The 21,001-nt window shown below is 33.6% G+C and overlaps 1 protein-coding gene across 1 annotated transcript in view; it reads right to left on the reverse strand.

Moving 5' to 3' along the window:
* The window catches only part of ITFG1 (integrin alpha FG-GAP repeat containing 1), a 298,986-nt gene that overhangs the window by 238,786 nt on the left and 39,199 nt on the right, over positions 1-21,001 (reverse strand). The window contains exon 6 of the mRNA XM_051979798.1: positions 208-302. Coding sequence (XP_051835758.1) covers positions 208-302 — 95 coding nt within the window. The remainder of the gene's footprint in view (positions 1-207; positions 303-21,001) is intronic.

The raw sequence follows: 21,001 nt of genomic DNA on the forward strand, positions 1-21,001 counted from the left end.
AGCAATTCAATATAAAAATTATCCTTTTTTTTTTTTTTTTTGCTGGGGCAATTGGGGCTAAGTGACTTGCCCAGGATCACACAGTTAGGAAGTGTTAAGTGTCTAAGGCCAGATTTAAACTCAGGTCCTTCTAACTTCCAGAGTTGGTGCTTTATCTATTGTACCAACTAGCTGCCCCCCCAATTTTTATATGGGGAAAAGACTCACCTGCAGTGAAATCTTTACTCAAATCAATAAATGCATGAGAATGTGGTGTTCGCATTTTACTTTGAGTATTCAGTACGGGATGCCATGATAAATTCCTAAGGGGAGAAAAAATAAAAAATGTTCTTAATGAAAACTTGCAAATGAATCCTTTTCTATGACATGCAACTAAAGCATATAGTATTTTAAGCTATTAAATTCTGCCTATGTGGCATTGCTAAGACAATATACCGATGATTTATAATGACTATTTGAACTCATTTTACTAAAACCAGAAAAAGAATGAATTATACCCCTCAGAAAAGAATGGTTTCAGTTTTTATACTAAATCAACAAAGTACATATGACTGTACTTCTTTTCTCATCCTTAAGATAAGCAAAAAAATTATCTGTAATAACTCTAATGATGCTGTCTTCCCAATAAGAAAGAAAATGTGATCTTAGAGAATATATTTGAAATGGGCATCTATGTAGTTGATGATGATATTCAGCTGCGTTGCAATTCAAAACTGCCAATCTATTTAAGCAACATGGATATAAAATTAGTTGTTCGGAGCAGTTCTTGCTTAACTTTATGTATTTCTCTAATATAATTATCTAAATTCTCTAATTGATTGTATGAGATTGCAGGGGATATTGAAAGATACCTTTTGTTTAGAGGTGTCAAGGGGTACTTCCCTAGGTATAGCGGGCAAATCTAGTAGTAACTGGCTGATAAGGATAAAAAAATCATCAGTTCCAATTGTCTGGGGTGGCCTAAAAAAATAACAGACTGACTAGGACTTAGGAGGACAATTGTCTGAGTTAGTGAACAAATTAGTTCAGCCTATTCTGGACTACTAGTTCCCTGTTCAGAAAATAGACCAAATACAGCAGATGAGGTCCAGTCCCGAATAGGGAGTGAATGCTCTACTTGTGTAGTCTTTTTAGGAACTACAAATACCTATCTTTAGATAGAGGGACATGGGCACTGAATGTGGCTGCAGAGATTTTGAGAATGAACTTTCCTTTCTAAGTGCTTCTACTGATCAGGATACTAATAGATTTCCTATGGAAGGAAGAAGATTCAGGCCTGAGGAGGTTTTTCTTAGATAGTTATAGGGGGAATATGAAGGATTCTGAATTCCCCAGGTTTCATGATCCCACGATCTAAACTGGTCAGAGAAAGAAATTTTTCTTTGCAGCAGCAGCCTTAGAAGTTGCCTCAAAATTGAGGTTCCTCTTTAGGGGAACTAATGGGGTAATTAAATAAATCAACAAATATTCATTAAGAATTTACTATGTGTCAGGTATTGTGTAAAAGCTGGGAACACAAAGGTAGATAGGTATTTATCAAATATTTAATATATGCCAGAAACTGTCAAACCCTAAGGATACAAATAAAGGGGAAAAAGACAGCCATACCTTAAGGATCTTACATTCTAATGGAGGGAGACGGCACATAAAAGGGGTCTGAAAGCAAGTATATATGCATAGGTATATGAGGTATATGAGGTATCTATGCAGGGGCAAGGCTGCTATGGAGAAGGTAGACAAGTCTGGAAAGTAAGGAGTGGAGGTGGGAATAAAGTCAGCATGGCCTGCAGCTTGTGAAATGGTTGTTTGGACCAAAACCACCATTCAGAAGAGAAGATTAAAAAAGACAAAAATTAAATAATTCTTGCTTTTAAGCAGGCTACTTTCTATTGAAAAGAGAAAATATGTGTGTGTGTGTATATATATATATATGCATAAGAATATAACACAGATATGTATTTACAAAATGGATACAAGTTAATTTGTGGAGAGGGAATGCTGGAGTTTAGGGAATTGGGAGAAACCTCACGTAAAAAAAAAAAAAAAAAAAAAAAAAAAGGACCTCATGCATTTTTTGTACATGAACCCAGTCGTAAAGGAAGTCAATCTATGAGGTAGAGATGAATATATTATATATTCCAAGTTTGAGGCCAATACAAAAACATAGAAATGTGAGATAAGAGTATCATATGTGAGGGAAAATTGAGACCATTTTGGCTAAACTATAGAATATATAGGTCACCAAGAATGCATAATAAAGCTAGGAAGGCAACAGTGTATATACCCCAAGGTTCTTTCCTGAGTTGTCTATTCTCTCATTACACTGCTCTCTCATTTTGGTGACCTCTTCAGTTCTGAGGGAATTAATTATGCCCATGTATGGCTAAGCTAGAGAATAGGTCATGGGATCTAAAGAGACTTATGAACTGAGAGGTTAGGTGTTTGAGGACATATTAACATGCTGGACTCCTACTATAAGGGCAAGAATTAAAGAGGAGAGGAAGACTGTGAACCAAATACTTTAACTCTTCAAGTATTTTTACATTTCTTTATCAGATCATGGGCTACATGAGTCCATTTTTGTGGAGTAAAATAAAAGATGTCTATCACAAGAATTTTTACTTTGAATCCTTATACAGGAGCTGGTACCTGTTAACCATATTTGAAATAAGACTAACACGAACCAAATGTAAGCTATATATTTTGAAAATATTCTAGAATTAGGATATGGGAGCTTTGAGTCAAAGATATATACTGACTCTTTGCAAAGTTAACCTCCAGAATCAAACATAATACATGTGTACCCAGTCTTAAGGGGTCCTTGCTTATGGTTTATAATAAAGTTTGGAAGAATAGCCATATTGTGATTGTTCCACTGATTAAGAAAATGCCATTGCAGAAACCCTTTTATCTCAAGCACAGGACAGCTAAGTGGTTCAGTGGAAAGAGTATTGAACCTGAAATCAAAAAGATTCATCTTCCTGAACTCAAATCTGGCCTTGAACACTCCCTAAGTGTGTGATTTTCGGGAAATCACTCATTGACTTCTATTTCTCATCTGTAAAATGGACTAGAGAAGGAAGGAGCAAATCATTTCACTATCTTTACCAAGATATCCCAAAAGGATTCGTGAAGAGTCGGAATACATTTGAAATGACTGAAGAATATCACAATCAAACATTTAGAGCCTATAATGGGCAAGTACTGCTCTAAGCATTAAGCACACAGCAAGATCCTATAGAAGCTACATAAGTACTATGCCTTACCTTTAAGGCTAATTCATTCATGTATCAATGACTTATAAAATGCTTACTACATGAAATGCATTTTATTAAAGAAAAAACAGAAATCAATTAGGTGATCTCTCCTATTAAGATTACAATCTCATACTAATATGAGTAGATATGCACTGAGATAAATATACTACATACATGATAAGCTAAACATAATGATTTGATATATAGATGGAAGACATACTAAATACTATGTCTGAAAAAGAAGGGATAATTTTTTTTTAGCTGGACAGAACATTTTAGAGAAGGAATTGTGATAAAGAGGAAAGTCTGCTGGAATTGAAATAGAGCCTGCAGCTATGCTGCTTTTTACCCGTGCAACTTTGGGAAAACAACCTAAGTGATAGTTTCCTCACCTATAAAATGAAGGAGTTGGACCAAATGGCTTCTAACGTCCCTTTAATCACTATATCTAAGATCTTAGTATCTCTGAAAATTTTGAAATATAGACTTTTAATAAATTAGCCTATATATCTTAAAAGATAGACTCACAGAGGAAATAAGATATGATATGAACTGGATTTTACATAAATGGAAAGAAATAAGAAAATTAGTGTAGGCAGTTATTGCCCAATAATATTTGTTTTTGATGATGAAACTGATTGAAGTTTTTACTAGGATTCATGTAATTTGTAAAATTTTCCCTTCTTTTTAATGAGGTATAAACCATAAGAGTATTGTGTGGGAAAGACAGCTGCCAGTTTAATTACTTCTAGAAAGCTTAATATCCAACTAAGATAAGCATGCTTTATATAATGCAAATTAGAATGGCAAGAATATAGCTTATATATCGAATATTTTTATTCCCCAAACTTCATATAATGATTAATGTGGAACTTTTGAGTTCCCTTGCAAATTAAAGTTTTGACTTTGTCTACAATTTCCTTTTTTTAAAGGTTAAACTATTTCAGGAAAATTCAACATTATAGTCTTAAATGTGTTTTGGGAAAGATCATACATGTTATAAGAAAGATATACACACATATGTATATATAAATAGATATTTTTCTTAATTATAGTTTGTCATTTCGTAATTGTCATTTGTAATTTTTTTTCTACTGTTCTTTTGTCATGTTTTGGCTTATTTTTGAAAGTCATGGTAAAATGAATCTTTCACAATCACGTAAGTTTCAAGCTACTTCTAAGGACTTATAGTAATGAAATGTCAAGTTGTTTGACTTGAATGATTCAGAATAATTTTAAAAAGATATTGATAAAAATATAGGTTTAATATAAGATAAAATAATAAAAATTAATAAAATATAAAATATAATAAAACACAATAATAAAATATATAAAAAAAGATAAATAAAATACAGATATAGATAAAAGAAGATAATAATTGAACATGAAAATTTGGCTATAATGAATTTTTAAAAAATTTACTTTATTTAAAAAACAGAATAAGGAAAAAGAAAAAGAGAAAAGGGATAAAAAACAAAATGAAACAAAAAAGAACACTGTCATGTGCCTAGCATAACATCAGGGAAGATTCAAAATATATAACAACAAACACTAGTTCAAGAAAGTGTGTGTGTGTATATGTGTGTGTGTGTGTGTGTGTGTGTGTGTGTGTGTGTATACACACAAGAAGAAATTATATTCATGAGTGTCCATCTTTTCTTTTCTTCCTTGTAAATTCTTTTGTTCTTTGCTGCACACCTTTTTTACTTTATTCTTCCCCCCCTTTCATTATCCCTACCACTTATAAGCAAACTATAATTAAGAAAAGATATATTTATGTATACATATGTGTGTGTACATAAATACACATACACACATACACACATATCTTTCCTATCCCTGCTGACCCATTACTTTAATTCTGCTCCAAACTTGTCTTGCTATTACTTAGCCTCCCCACACAGGATCCTTCCCTTATCTTCTTCCCCCACCTTTTGCTTCCCTGTATATCCATCTCCCCGCCTCTGCGCCCCTATTTCTTTACAGATTTTGGAGAGGGCTATAGCCTTCATAGTAAATATGTAGTATTGCCTACTTAACCCATTCCAGATGTGAGTAGGTTTTCAGAACTATGAACTCTCCTCCCCCCTCTAATATCTCTGTGTCTACTCTTCCTCTGTACCTCATTTCTATGACATAATTACTATTTTTACTTTAACTCTACCCCGCTCTTTCTTTTTGAGGTGCTTATTGATGTTAATCTTAAATATATGCTCTACATTTCCCATGTGAAAAAAAAGCAAACAATTTGTCTATATTAAGTTTCTTGAAATTGATCTTTGATACTGGCTCTTCTATGATAAATTTTCTATTAAGTTTGGGTTTGATTGAAACTCCTGAAAATTTGAAAGTTCATTAAATGCCCATTTTTTTTCTCATTCAAAATGATAGATAATTTTGCTGGATATGATTTTTTGGCTGCAGGCCTAGTCCTTTTGATTGTCAGTAGATATGATTACAGGATCTGCAGTCTTTTATTGTGGTTGCTGATAAATTATCTACAATTCTAATTGTAGCTCCAGTATATTTCAATTTTTTTTCTTGATTCTTGCAAAATTTTTTCTTCAATCTGGAGGTTTCAAAACTTGGCAATAATGTTCCTATGTGTTTTCCACAAAGGATCCCATTGAGGTAGTGGCTATTGAATTTTTTTTCCATTTCTATGTTCCCCTCATGTTCTATTACTCCAGGATAATTTTCTTGGATTATTTCTTGCATTATTGTGTTAAAGTCCTGTTTTTTGGTCATAATTTTTAGGCAGTCCAATTATTCTCATATTTTCTTTTCTTGATCTGTTCTCCAGATGTGTCATTTTTCTTATGTTTCACATTCTGTTCTATTTTTTCATTTATAACATGTTTTATTATATCCTAGTCTCCCACAACTTCATTGGCTTTCCCTTACCCAATTCTAATTTTCAAAGAGTCATTTTTGTCTTTCAGACTCTGTATTTCCTTTTCTAATTAGTTAACTCCCCCTCCCCCAATCTTCTTGGGTTTTTTTTGTTTTTGTTTTTTTTGCTGAGGCAATTGGGGTTAAGTGACTTGCCCAGGGTCACACAGTTAGGGAGTGCTAAGTGTCAGAGGCCACATTTGAACTCGGGTCCTCCTGACTTCAGGGTTGGTGCTCTATTAGTGCAAGCACCTATAATCCTGAGGTGGGGATAAGGTGGGGGGTTGGAGATAGTACCTCAAGCTTCCTTTCAGTTCTCCACTCTGACCAGGAACTCAAATCAAAAGCTCCACCTGGAAGTGCCCACAGCTGCCTTATGGCTTCTGCACTCACCAGATGCTGATTCCTTCTCACTTAGGGCCATGTCTCTGCTGCACATCTAGGCCTGGCAACTAGGTCTTTCAGGAATCAAACCCACTCCACAGTCTGTGAGATGAAAGTGTGTGAGGTGAAAGTCTGTGGGTTTGGCAGAGGTTTCGGCCACACCCAGCTAGACCAAGAGGATCCCCATTTAGCGTTTTTAATCGAGAGGTGTTTGCATTTCAGATGGGTTAACCCCGGGCATCCCAGTCTTTCTTAAGATCTCAGATTGTGTCAGGTGGACCCCAATTCTTCCAGAAGTCTTGATTTTCCAGCAGTCTATGTTTGCCCTGAGTTGCAAAGTTGTTCTATTATGGGGGAAATCTAGAAAACCTGAAATTTACCAACCTACTATGTTATCTTCCCAGAATCCTCTGTAATGATTTTTTAAAAAAGGAAAAAAATACAGCATTTGTGCTGTCTGAATGACTGAGTATAGGAAAGGCTTTTCTTTTCACAGAGTTCATGTATTTCTTTATTTGTTAGAATTTTGTATTTATACCTGCCATTTCGCACCATTCTTTATGCTCTTGTAACTAATATTCAACTAAACATGCCTCTTAAAAAATAAAATGGTTGGGGCAACTAGGTGGCACAGTGGATAGAGCACCAGCCATGAAGTCAGAAGGACATGAGTTCTCAGACACTTAACATGTCCTAGTTGTGTGATCCTGGTCAAGTCACTTAACCCCAATTGCCTCAACAAAAAAATTTTTTTTTAATTGGTTAAAACAAAAATGGAGAATTTACAGTATAATTACAGGACTTCAATGAAAACACCAAAGAGAGACATAGGATACTCCCAATAAGATCAGAAGTGAAACAAGGTTGTCTTTTATTCCATTACTATTCAAGATTGTATTAGAAATGGTAGCTTTAGCAATGAGAGAAGAAAAAAGAAATGGAAAGAATTAAGAGTAGCTAAGGGGAAACAAAATTATCACTCTTTGTAGATGACATGATTATCACCTTAGATAATCCTTAGAGAATCTTAGAGAATCAACTAAAAAATTACTAAAAACAATTAACAACCTTAGCAAAGTTGGAGGATATAAAATAAACCCACATAAATCACCAGCATTTCTTTATGTTGCTAACAAAGTCCAGCAGCAAGAGACAGAGAAATTCCATTTAAAATAACTGTATATAATATGAAATATGTGGGACTTTACCTGCCAAGACAAAGCCAAGAACCATATGAACACAATTACAAAACACTTTTCACACAACTAAAATTAGATCTTAACAACTGAAAGAATACCAAGTGCTCATGGGTAAGTGGAGTTATTATAATAAAAATTACAATTCTACCTAAATTGATCTACTTATTCAGTGTCATACCAATCAAACTGCCAAGAAATTACTTTATAGAGCTAGAAAAAACAATAACAAAATTCATCTGGTTAAGACTTTAAAGAAATGGAAAGAATTTAAAGGAAATTAATGAAAAAAAATGCAAAGGTGACCTAGCTACAGGAGACCTAAAACTAAGTAATATAGCAGCAGTCATAAAAAAAACCATCTGCTAAGAAATAAAGTAGTGGATGAGTAGAACAGGTTAGGTTCACAAGACATAATAGGAAATGACTGTAGGAATCTAGAGTTTGATAAACAAAAAGACTCCAGCTTCTAGGATAAGAATTCACTATTTGACAAAAATTGCTGGGAAAATTGGAAAATAGTATGACAGAAACTAGACACAACACCTAATACCCTATACCAAGATAAGATCGAAATAGGTTCATAATTTGGACATAAAGGATGATAGTATAAGCAAATTAGGAGAACAAGGGATAGTCTAACTCTCAAATCTACAGAGAAGAAAGGAATTTAAGGCTAAAGAAGAACTAAAGTACATTATGAAATGAAAAAATGGATAATTTTAATTACATTAAACTAAAAAGTTTTTGTACAAAGTCAATGAAGCCAGATTAGATAGGAAGTAGAACACTGGAAAAAAAAAATTTTACATCCAAAGTTTCTGATAAAACCCTTATTTCTAAAATACATAGAGAATTGACTCAATTTATAAGAATACTTGTCACTCTTAATGGATAGATATAGATAGCTTCTATACTGATAGAGAGCAGACTTTAAACCCTGAGGAGACTAAAAACAGACTGTCTCTAGATGAAATCACAAAGGGGGATATGATCTGATCCCCACCACAAAATGTTCTCATAGAAGAGATTAAAAAGGCTCTCACAAGAGAGCTAGAAGAAAAATGAAGAAAGGAAATGGAAGCTTGGCAAGAAGGTCTGGATAAGTCATCCTACTCATTAAAAGATATGATGGATAAAGAAATCAATTCCCTGAAAAACATAATTGGTGAACTGGAAAAAGAAAATAAAATTGGTGAAATGGAAAAAAATTCCATAGAACAAAACGACTCATTTAAAAACTCAATTGGACAATTACAAAAAGAAATTTAAAAAGTAAATGAAGAAAATAATTCATTGAATTCATTAAAAATCAGAATTGAACAAATGGAAATGAATGACTTGGGGAGACACTAAGAATCAGTCAAGTAAAACCAAAAAAATGAAAAAATTGGAAAAAATGTTAAATACCTACTTACAAAAGACCTAGAAAACAGATCTAGAAGAGATAATCTGAGAATTATTGGACTTCCTGAAAATTATGATGAAAAAACAGCCTAGACACTTTTTCAGGAAATCATCAAAGAGAACTGCCTAGATGTTATAGAAACAGAGGGTAAAATAGACATTGAAAGAATTCATCAATCATCTACTGAAAGAGACCCCAAAATCAAAACTTCAAGAAATATTGTGGCTAGATTCCAGAACTATTAGACCAAGGAAAAAAATACTATAAGCAAGTAGAAAAAAAAATTCAAATACAGAGGAGCCACAATAAGGATTACTCAGGATCTAGCAGTGTCCACATTAAAGGATCAAAAGGCCTGGAATCTGAAATTCTGAAAGGCTAGGGAACTTGGTAGCAGCCAAAAACAACTTACCCAGCCAAAATGAGCATTTTTTTTCCCCAGGAAAGAAGATGGACATTCAATGAAATAGATGAATTCCATCTATTTATGACTAAAAACTGGAACTAAACAAAAAGTTGGATCTCCAAATACAGGACTCAAGAGAAACATAAAAAGGTAAAAAGAAATCTTGGAAACTATATTTCTGTTATGAGTATACATAAAGAATACATGTATAATTTGGTTTTACTGTTATAATATAAAAAATAAGCTAGAGGTGGAAAGGAAATTGTACCAGAAAAAGGGAAAAGTGGAGATACTACATCTCACAAAGAGTCAACAGAAACTTATTATATGTGAGGGAAAGAAGGGAAGGGGATGAACATAGTGTGTATCTTATTCTCATAAGAATTGGTTTAAACAGAAAAATATTAGACATATTCTATTTATAGAGAAGCCTCATTGAAAAGTGGGAGGGGAAAAGTGAAAAAGGAATGAGTAAGCTAAACAAGGAAAATACAGAAGGAAATACAGAAATTGTGAGGAAAAAGATTAAGAAAAGGGGAGGGACTCTAAGGTGGGGAGAGAGATCCTAAAAAGGCAGGGTTGCATGAGGCAAGTGGTATTCACAAGTTTAATACTGGGGAGGGGGATAAAGGGGAAGGAAAGGAGAAAAGCATAAGCTGGGATTAACAACATGGCAGGAAATACAGAATTAGTAATTTTAACCATAAATGTAAATGGGATAAACTCCTTCATAAAGTAGAGGCAGATAGCAGACTGGATTAAAAGCCAGAATCCTACAATATGTTGTTTATAGGAAACACACCTGAAGCGGGGTGATACATACAAAGTAAAAGGTAAAGGATGGAGCAGAATCTATTATATTTCAGGTGAAGTAAAAAATGCAGGGGTACTCATTCCTGATCTCAGATCAAGCAAAAGCAAAACTTGATTTAATTAAAAAACATAAGGAAGGGCACTATATCTTGCTAAAGGATAGCATAAATAATGAAGCAATATCACTAATAAACATATATGTACCAAGTGGTATAGCATCTAAATTCTTAAAGGAGAAGTTAAGAGAGCTGCAAGAAGAAATAGACAGCAAAACTATAATAGTGGGAGATCTCAACCTTGCACTCGCAGAATTAGATAAATCAAAACACAAAATAAATAAGAAAGAAGTCAAAGAGGTAAATAGAATACTACAAAAGTTAGGTATGATAGATCTTTGGAGAAAACTAAATGGAGACAGAAAGAATTATACTTTCTTTTTGGCAGTTCATGGAAACTATACAAAAATTGACCATATATTAGGACATAAAGACCTCAAATTCAAATGCAGAAAGAAAGAAATAATAAATGCATCCTTTTCAGATCATGATGCAATGAAAATTACATTCAGTAAAAGCCAGGGGAAAAGAGACCAAAAAACAATTGGAAACTAAATAATCTCATCCTAAAGAATGATTGGGTGAAACAGCAAATCATAGCCACAATTAATAATTTCACCCAAGAAAATGACATGAGACGTCATACCAAAATGTGTGGGATGCAGCCAAAGCGGTAATAAAGAGAAATTTTATATCTCAAGAGGCCTACTTGCATAAAATAGAGAAAGAGGTCAATGAATTGGGCTTGCAACCAAAAAAGCTAGAAAAGCATCAAGTGAAAAAACCCCAATCAAACACTAAACTTGAAATTCTAAAAATAAAGAGATTAATAAAATTGAAAGTTAAAAAAAAACTATTGAATTAATAAATAAAATTAAAAGTTGGTTCTATGAAAAAAACCAATAAAATAGATAAACCCTTAGTAAATCTGATTTAAAAAAGAAAAGAGGAAAATCAAATTGTTAGTCTTAAAAATGAAAAAGGAGAACTCGTCACTAATGAAGAAGAAATTAGAGCAATAATTAGGAGTTACTTTGCCCAACTTTATGCCAATAAATTCAATAACTTAAATGAAATGGATGAATACCTTCAAACATATAGCTTGCCCAAATTAACAGAGGAAGAAGTAAATTGGTTAAACAGTCCTATTTTAGAAAAAGAAATAGAACAAGCTAGTAATCAACTCCCTAAGAAAAAATCCCCAGTACCAGATGGATTTACATGTGAATTCTACCAAACATTTAAAGAACAATTAACTCCAATGATATATAAACTATTTGAAAAAATAGGGATCAAAGAAGTCCTACCAAATTCCTTTTATGACACAGACATGGTACTGATACCTAAACCAGGTAGATTGAAAACAGAGAAAGAAAATTATAGACCAATCTCCCTAATGAATATTGATGCAAAAATCTTAAATAAAATATTAGCAAAAAGATTACAGAAAATCATCCCCAGAATAATACACCATGATCAAGTAGGATTTATACCAGGAATGCAGGGCTGGTTCAATACTAAAAAAACTATTAGCATAATTGACTGTATCAATAAGATCAGGAGTGAAACAAGGTTGCCCACTATCACCATTACTATTCAGTATCATATTAGAAATGCTAGCTTCGGCAATAAAAGTTGAGAAAGAGATTAAAGGAATTAGAGTAGGTAATGAGGAAACCAAATTATCATTCTTTGAAGATGATATGATAGTATACTTAGAGAACCCCAGAGATTCTATTAAAAAGCTATAAGAAATAATCCACAACTTTAACAAAGTTGCAGGATACAAAATAAATCCATATTAATCCTCAGCATTTTTATACATCACCAACAAAATCCAACAGCAAGAGATACAAAGAGAAATTCCATTTAAAATAACTGTCAATAGCATAAAATATTTGGTAATCTATTTGCCAAAGGAAAGTCAGGAACTATATGAGAAAAACTATATAACGCTTTCCACACAAATAAAGTCAGATCTAAACAATTGGAAAAATATTAAGTGCTCTTGGATAGGCCGAGCAAATATAATAAAAATGACAATACTACCTAAATTAATCTATTTATTTAGTGCTATACCAATCAGCCTCCCAAGAAACTATTTTAATGACCTAGAAAAAATAACAACAAAATTCATATGGAAGAACAAAAGGTCAAGAATTTCAAGAGAAATAATGAAAAATAAAATCAAATGAAGGAGGCCTAGCTGTACCTGATCTAAAACTATATTACAAAGCAGCAGTCCCCAAAATCCTTTGGTACTGGCTAAGAAATAGACTAGTTGATCAGTGGAATAGGTTAGGTTCACAGGACAAAATAGTCAATAACTATAGCAATCTATTGTTTGACAAACCCAAAGATCCCAACTTTTGGGATAAGAATTCATTATTTGACAAAAACTGCTGGGAAAACTGATTAGTATAGCAGAAACTAGTTATGGACCCACACTTAACACCATACACCAAGATAAGATCAAAATGGGTTCATGATTTAGGCATAAAGAACTAGATTATAAATAAATTAGAAGAACATAGGATAGTTTACCTCTTAGACTTGTGGAGGAGGAAGGAATTTGTGATCAAAGAAAGAATAAGAGATCATTATTGATCACAAAATAGAAAATTTTGATTATATCAAGAAAAGATAATGATAAATATTGGAGGGGACGTGAGAAAACAGAGACACTAATATATTGTTGGTGGAGTGTGAACTGATCCAACCATTCTGGAGAGAAATTTGGAACTACTGCCCAAAAGGCTATCAAACTGTGCAGACCCTGTGATACAGCAATGTCTCTACTGGGTATCCCAAAGAGATCATAAAAAAGGGAAAAGGACCCACCTATGCAAACATGTTTGTACCAGCCCTTTTTGTAATGACAAGGAACTGGAAAGTGAGTGTTCATTTGGGAATGGCTGAATTGGTATGGTATGTGTTGGAGAGAACCATTTGTATCCAGAGAGAGGACTATGTGGACTAAATGTGGATCATAACATAATATTTTCACCTTTTTTTGGTTGCTATTGTTTGCTTGTTTCTTTTTTTCTTTCTCATTTTTTTCCCTCTGATATTATTTTTCTTGTGCAGCATGACAAATATGGAAATAACTTAGGAGAAATGCACATATTTATCTTATACTGGATTATTTGTTGTCTCAGGGAGTGGGAAGGTGGGGAGGGAGGGAGAAAAATTAAGAACACAAAGTTTTGCAAAGATGAATGTTGAAAACTATCTTTGCATAGATTTTGAAAAATAAAAAGTTATTATTATTTTTTTAAAAACAGAGATATAGAAATAACAAAATCTTAGAATTTTCTAAGAAGTTGCCTTTGGCATTTTTTATTTGTGACTCAAAGCCAAATAATAAGATTATTCTTTTGTACCAATGTACAAAATTGAAATCTTCAAAAGAATTTCAAGTGAAAAAATGCAGATTACTTTTTTATAGATAAGAGACAATGAAGTTATTAAAATGAAGCACTTTGAAAAATACCTTCAAGAAATTGAAAAACCTAAACTTTTTTTTAGCAAGAAGAAATTAATATGCTTTTTCAAGCAAAAACATTCACACAAACTGTAAACTTCTCAAATGTGTGAAATGATATAAGAGATGAAACATAAACTGAAAATAATTTTAAAAGAAAAATTACAGAGCAGTGACCTCCAGATGACCAATTTATTTTAGAGACAGACTGATATATTTTATCTGATCATTGACATTTCTTGACCTCAAAGAAAACCTAGTTATTATTAATATTTTCTGCAGGAAGTACAACAACATTAAGGTGTACTACTCTGTAGGTATCATTACCCTTTAATCCCAAAAAATTAGCATTTACCAAAGGGTGAATTTAAATGTAATTAATGTCAACTACAGATGTTTGGTTGCCTATGGCAACTGTGCTTCAAAATAATTTTGAATTCACTCACTTTTCTGATAAACTTACTTAGGCTATAAACATTTCAAAATTCTTAGTACATGCAAGTTAGGCTATAAACATTTCAAAATTCTTAGTATATGCAAGATCTATTTAATCTTTATAATAATATTTAAAAATTCATTTATGCCTCAATATCTATACATGCAATGCCCACCATTTCCTTCAAGCTTTCTATTTCTTATTTATAGTATAGATCTTATATTTAATGTGCTTAGTAGCACTGGTTCTTAGGTAAAAATTAAAAAAGAATATCAGTGTCAACATGGGTTGAGGAAGAAGGTATCTTCTCTTCCTCCTCCTCATCATTCTGCAATTCTTCGTTTCTCTATATCTCCTATAGCAGGGAGTTTTACTATGAATATTTTATCCCTTCTATCCCCATTTTAATTGATCTATGGCACTGTACAATAGTGGAGTGAGGGCTGGTCTTACCTGTTAGGAACAGTGAGTTTAAGTCCAACCTCTAATAGTTTTGCTATGGGACTGGGCAAATCAGAATTCTCACAGAGTAGTAGAGTCAAAAGAAAAGGCAAACATTGTTGGAATCCTTACTAACTGCTAACTAATTAGAGTTGCTCTAATCTTACAAGAAGATGTTTTGGGCAGAACCTGAAACAAGGTACTAAGTAGAACTAATTAATACAAGGCTTGTGTTCACACCTTTACTCATTGGAGTTCAATGAGTTCACACCTCCCTTGAAGCTCTTTGCTTCACTAGCATAAATAGAGCTTCAATGGGCCAGTCAAGGAAGTTCTTCAGAGTGAAGACACTACAAGTCGAGATTTCTCTGGAATGAGATGAAGAGTGGAGCTGGCTGGAGGCTGAAGAAAGCAGAGGCAGAGGCTGAAGGACCAGACCTTTGGATTTGGCGACATTCGGAGAGAGCTCTTGGAACCAAGCAGAGAGATAGGCCTCTAAGCTAACCAGGCTATATTGGAGATAATAAAAGATCTGAACTTTTATCACCTGGCTGAGTTTTGAGAAGAAAAAGCTCACCACATTTTGGCGCCCGAACAGGGACTGACAAAATCCTGATTCCAGGGAAGGCACCCAGAGAGAACTTTTATAATATTTTATAGAAGAACAAGAAACCCACATTTGAACTCCAACATTTTGGCGCCCAACGTGGGGCTGACAGACCCCCCTCAGTGGATTCCAGTGGAAAAGCCTCTGATCCTGATCCAGTGGAAAAGTCTTCTTGACCCAGAAATTAGAGTGAGTACAACAAAGAAATTTTGTTAAAAGAGTTAAAGTAGAATTTCACCTAAGATGGGACAGATATTTAGAAAACAGCCTGTTTCTGTTCAAGGAAAATGTTTAGAGAGCATTGTCAAAATTATGGAAAGCCAAGGTTTAATTATAATTTTGGAGCAGATCACTGAACTTTTAGAAATTGTTAAGTACATATGTCCTTGGTTTTCTACAGAAAAGGAATTAGATTTAGATGAATGGAAATTAATCGGAGAAAAACTGGGTGAATGCTACAGATCTAATTCAAACTCAATGCAGTGGACATTAGAAAGAGAGGATCTTTTTTATAATAGAAATGGACCTGACTCAATTTCCAAAGACATAATTAATACATATAATATAATACAATTGGCTATAAGAAGTTATTTAAGTGATAGAATGATGAAAAGGAAAGTACAGGCGGAAGAAGTGCCAACTTTACTAGGTGAAAAGGAGGAGGAATCAAATGAGAATGGAGTTAATTACAAATTCTGAGTATGAGACTTCACAGCAGGAGGAATTAGGTGATTCCACATCTCATGACCCTCCCCCCGCAATTAACCCTTCATGGGTGGAACAAAGGGGAGGGAGAGAGACAGAAACACAGTCAGCTTCTCCTGTAAAGCAGAATTTGACAAGATTAGAAAAAGCATTAATTAAAGCAAAAAATGAAGGAGAAGATATATCTGATTTTATAAATACATATCCTGTGATTGAAGAGCTCAACTCCTCAGGTCAAAAAGAGAGAAAATACACTCCTTTTAATTTGGGAAAAATTAAAGATTTGAAAAAGGGTTGCACTCTTTATGGGGCTACATCATCTTATGTGAAGATGTTACTGGATAATTTGTCTTATGAAATCTTAACCCCGAATGACTGGAAATCCATCGCTAAAACATGTCTTGAACCGGGACAAAATTTATTGTGGCTTTCAGAGTTTCATGAATTATGTAGGATTCAAGCCCAACGCAATAGGCAAACAGGAGCTATTGTACAAGTTGCTTTTGACCAACTAGCTGGTGAAGGTCAGTATGCAGAGAGTTCAGAACAGATTTATTATCCCATAACAGTGTATGAGCAAATTTCTAAGGCTGCAATAAAAGCTTGGAATTCTCTCCCTGGACAGAAAGATGGAAATAATGCTTTCACAAAAATAGAGCAAGGTCCCAACGAACCTTTTGCAGATTTTGTGGGACGTCTGCAAACAGCTGTAATAAGAACCATTGGAGACAATGCAGCAACAGAAATAATGACTAGACATTTGGCTAAGGAAAATGCCAATGAGGTTTGCAAAAGAATTATATGGGGGCTAGACAAAGATGCTTCTTTGGAGGAGATCATTAGACGCTGTGCCACAGTGGGCACAAATGCTTATTATGCCCAGACTATGATGAACATGGAAAGACAAGGTCCTTCTTGGCAGAGGAATTCTAGAGAAACTAGTCAATGTTTTCAGTGTGGAAAAACTGGACATTTGAGAGCCCAATGTAGAAATGGAGATAGATTGAGAAGACGGGGTGAGAGAAAACCCAAAACCCCATGTCCAAAATGCAACAGAGGCTTTCATTGGGCCTCTAAATGTATATTGACCCAGAGGAAGGAGAGGCAAGGCCCAGCTCCAAAGTATCAATCAAAGGACAGGTGGGGCATGATAGCAGCTGAGATTACACCCAGAGAGACTTTAGAAATTCAGAACTCTGATGTCATCAACCAACAGAAAAGCAATCAGGATTACAGTTGGGAAGAATACAGGCCTTTTAAGACAACAAGACAACATCCAATGCAAACAACTCCAATGTAATTACCAGATGATGAGGAGAAATCCCAAATTTGGTAAATAGAAGGGAATTAGATTAACTGCTTGGGGAAGAGGATCTGCTTATATTTCCACAGATGGAGAAAGAATCAAATGGCTGACAAGGAGACTGTTAAAAAGACTTTTAAAATCTTCAGGAATCATTGGATTTCCTAACACAAGATGAAACTGTTTTAGTTCTTGAAAAAACCAGCAAGAATCATTGGGTTCCCTGAGATGAAAAATTGTTAATGAGACCTTTTGCAGTACTTCAGAGCTTACAAGAATTATTAGATTCCTGGCACATGAACTAATGGACAATGGATTGCTTATGGACTATTTCTAGGACTTATGGACATATGTAAATCTTCAGGTTGATTCATGTTGTTACATTACTACTAACCTGTGTTATATTGCTATGTGCTTATGTAAATTATGTATAATGCCTCCCATATTGATGGATTTATGTATACCATGTATATCATATTGATGGATTTATGTGTACCCCTTCAGAAACCCACTAATCTGATTAGATTTCCTATTTCCTTTGGTGTTTTCATCTAACAAAAGAAAGGGGGAGATGTTGGAATCCTTACTAACTGCTAACTAATTAGAGTTGCTCTAATCTTACAAGAAGATGTTTTGGGCAGAACCTGAAACAAGGTACTAAGTAGAACTAATTAATACAAGGCTTGTGTTCACACCTTTACTCATTGGAGTTCAATGAGTTCACACCTCCCTTGAAGCTCTTTGGGCCAGAGAGCACTAGCACAAATAGAGCTTCAATGGGCCAGTCAAGGAAGTTCTTCAGAGTGAAGACGCTACAAGTCGAGATTTCTCTGGAATGAGATGAAGAGTGGAGCTGGCTGGAGAAAAGCTGAGGCAGAGGCTGAAGGACCAGACCTTTGGATTTGGCGACATTCGGAGAGAGCTCTTGGAACCAAGCAGAGAGATAGGCCTCTAAGCTAACAGGGCTATATTGGAGATAATAAAAGATCTGAACTTTTATCACCTGGCTGAGTTTTGAGAAGAAAAAGCTCACCACAAAACATGACATCAAAATATTTTATTTTTAAAATATCAAAAAAATCAACTTTATATAGCAAATACTATAAGTATTAATATTTAGAAAATAATAAAGAATCACATTAATTTATATTATATAAGTAAATATTGTCTATGAAAAAAAGTATTCACCTTGATTACAGATTAGTAAAACAAAAACCCATTTTCCTTAGACAAGGATGCATATTTGGAATTAATTAATTTTAAATATAACTAATCATTAACTTTAATATTCCAAGAAAATATTTTTATGTACAGAAATGATTATTTATGCTATTCTTAAAGAAAACTGATAAAATCTTTCTGAAAAATCAATTTAAGATTATAGTCTTAAATACTCTCGGGGAATGAAAGGCTATGTTTGGAAAGGTGTGAGATTTAAATAAAAGCATCTGAATAAAATTTAAGAAAAGATTCATAGTGTAAAATACTCACTCTGAAAGGCATAAAAATTTTCATTAAATATTCAAAGGTCTGGGGGGAAAAACCAAATCAAAACATTTCCTAATAAGACTGCTTTAGCATAGTGGAAAATGTGCTAGATATGGGGCTGAGTTCTAGGTTCAAATTCTGTCCATGTACCTTAATATCAATGTTATGAGGGGCCAATCATTTCACCCCTTGTTCTCCTTGTCTTCTCTGCAGCCTTTCACATGCCTGATTCCCCTCTTCTACAAACTCTCCGCTCTAGGTTTTTGTGATATTGCCATTTCTAATCAGAAGTTAATGCACATGTAGTTTCTATCTTTGTAATACCCCTCATGTATGCTTCCTCTCTTCTTAAGTAGAGTATAACTTTATATATTCCCACATCACTTCACATTTATGTAACTGAAATAACCTGATTGATCTTCCTGCCTCAAAGGTCACCCAACTTCAGATCATCCTCCACTAAGCTATAAAATTAATTTTCCTAAAACACAGGTCTTATCCTTTTACCCATCCTTCACCTCCCATTTAAAAATTCACTGCCTATTACCTCCAGGATCAAATATAAAATCTCCTGATGGTTTCAAATGCATCTTAATCTGGACTCCTTCTATCCTTCTAGTTTTCTTATATTTTACTTCACATACACTGCAATACAATGACTCTCTGTCTCTATCTCTTTCTCCCTCTTTCTCTCCTTCCTTCTCTTCCTCTCCCCCCTTTCCCTGCTCATCTCTCTTTCCCAACTAGTCTAGTTTCTTTGAAGTTTCTCAGGTAAAACCTCACGTCTATAAAATGCCTTTTCTAGTTGTGCTCGGTCTTAGAGTCATTATTCTGAGATTACCTTGAATTTTTTTTGGTATATATCTTATCTGTACAAAACTGTTTGCATGATGTTTCCCTATTAACCTGTGAAATCCTGGATAGTGAAGACTGTTTTTGCTTCTTTCTTTTTGTTTTTGGCCTTTCTTTGTATTCCAGTTCTTTATCTACTATGCTACCTGGGTAGATTACCTCTATTTCACTATTGGAAAATATCACTTGTCTTTGATCAAAATAACAAGTATTTTTACTTTCGCATTAAGAGCAATGATATTCTAAATTCTTGAATCGCATTAGTAATAAACTATATTGCTGATTAACATCACCTGCACTCTGTGACAGACATAAAAGTAACAACTGATAACAATAATTACAATATAGTAGGTGCTTAATAAATGCAGTTGATTGATCTGAGGGCCTGTTACTTCATCTGGAAAAATGAAGACTTCAAAGGTCACTTCCAGATCTAAGTTTATAATCTTAAGATTCTAAAACAACACATCAAATATGGTTTGGCTAACTACTAAAAGATTTTTGTAAGACTTCTATTAAAAGTAATTATCTCTTCTTAAATAAAAAACAGGACACTTTGATCATGATTTACCAAAAGGCATTTCATTAATCCTAGTCTGGTGTGGAGACAACAGAAAAGAACAATAAAAGTCTTACTGGAGAAGCAATTCTGGAAATAAGTAGATTTTCTTCTCCCCTTAGAATTAAATATTTCTCTAGGATCACTGGAAAATGTTAGAAAACAAAGTCTCTTTTTTGTGTAAAAACAGATGAATTTTTCTAAAAAATGGCCATGATAAAAACTGGTTTTACCTACATGCTAAGTAAGAATCTAAAGGAACTGTAAAGTGTTTCAAAATAAACTTTGTGTTTACTAAGAGGATAAGTACTGATGCTGATTATACACAATGAGTAACAACTATCTTAAAGATTACCTATATTAATTTTTGTGAAATAAATTTCTACCTATTTTCATATAATTAAAAAAAAATCCAATCTAGATGACACTTTATAATAATTCTATTATAAGTTATTATGGACAAGTATCTGCCATTTATCCTTAACAGATTATCAAGAAAATGAAATTATAAAGTGAAGTTTACTCTATTTAATTAACTTGTGATAAGTGCTCTACTTAAATAATCACTGAATACAATGTAATAAAAGAGAAAGTATCATAATGAAAAAGTAAGATCCATTCTTTCCTATCTTGACAAAAGTTAACTAGATTTTAATTCCTGTTTTACAGTTCCTCTGAAGGAAAAAAAAAATGGTCACAAAGTTTATAGTTATA

This window comes from Antechinus flavipes, chromosome 2 (assembly GCF_016432865.1).
Source record: "Antechinus flavipes isolate AdamAnt ecotype Samford, QLD, Australia chromosome 2, AdamAnt_v2, whole genome shotgun sequence".
In the NCBI taxonomy this organism is placed as follows: Eukaryota; Metazoa; Chordata; class Mammalia; order Dasyuromorphia; family Dasyuridae; genus Antechinus; species Antechinus flavipes.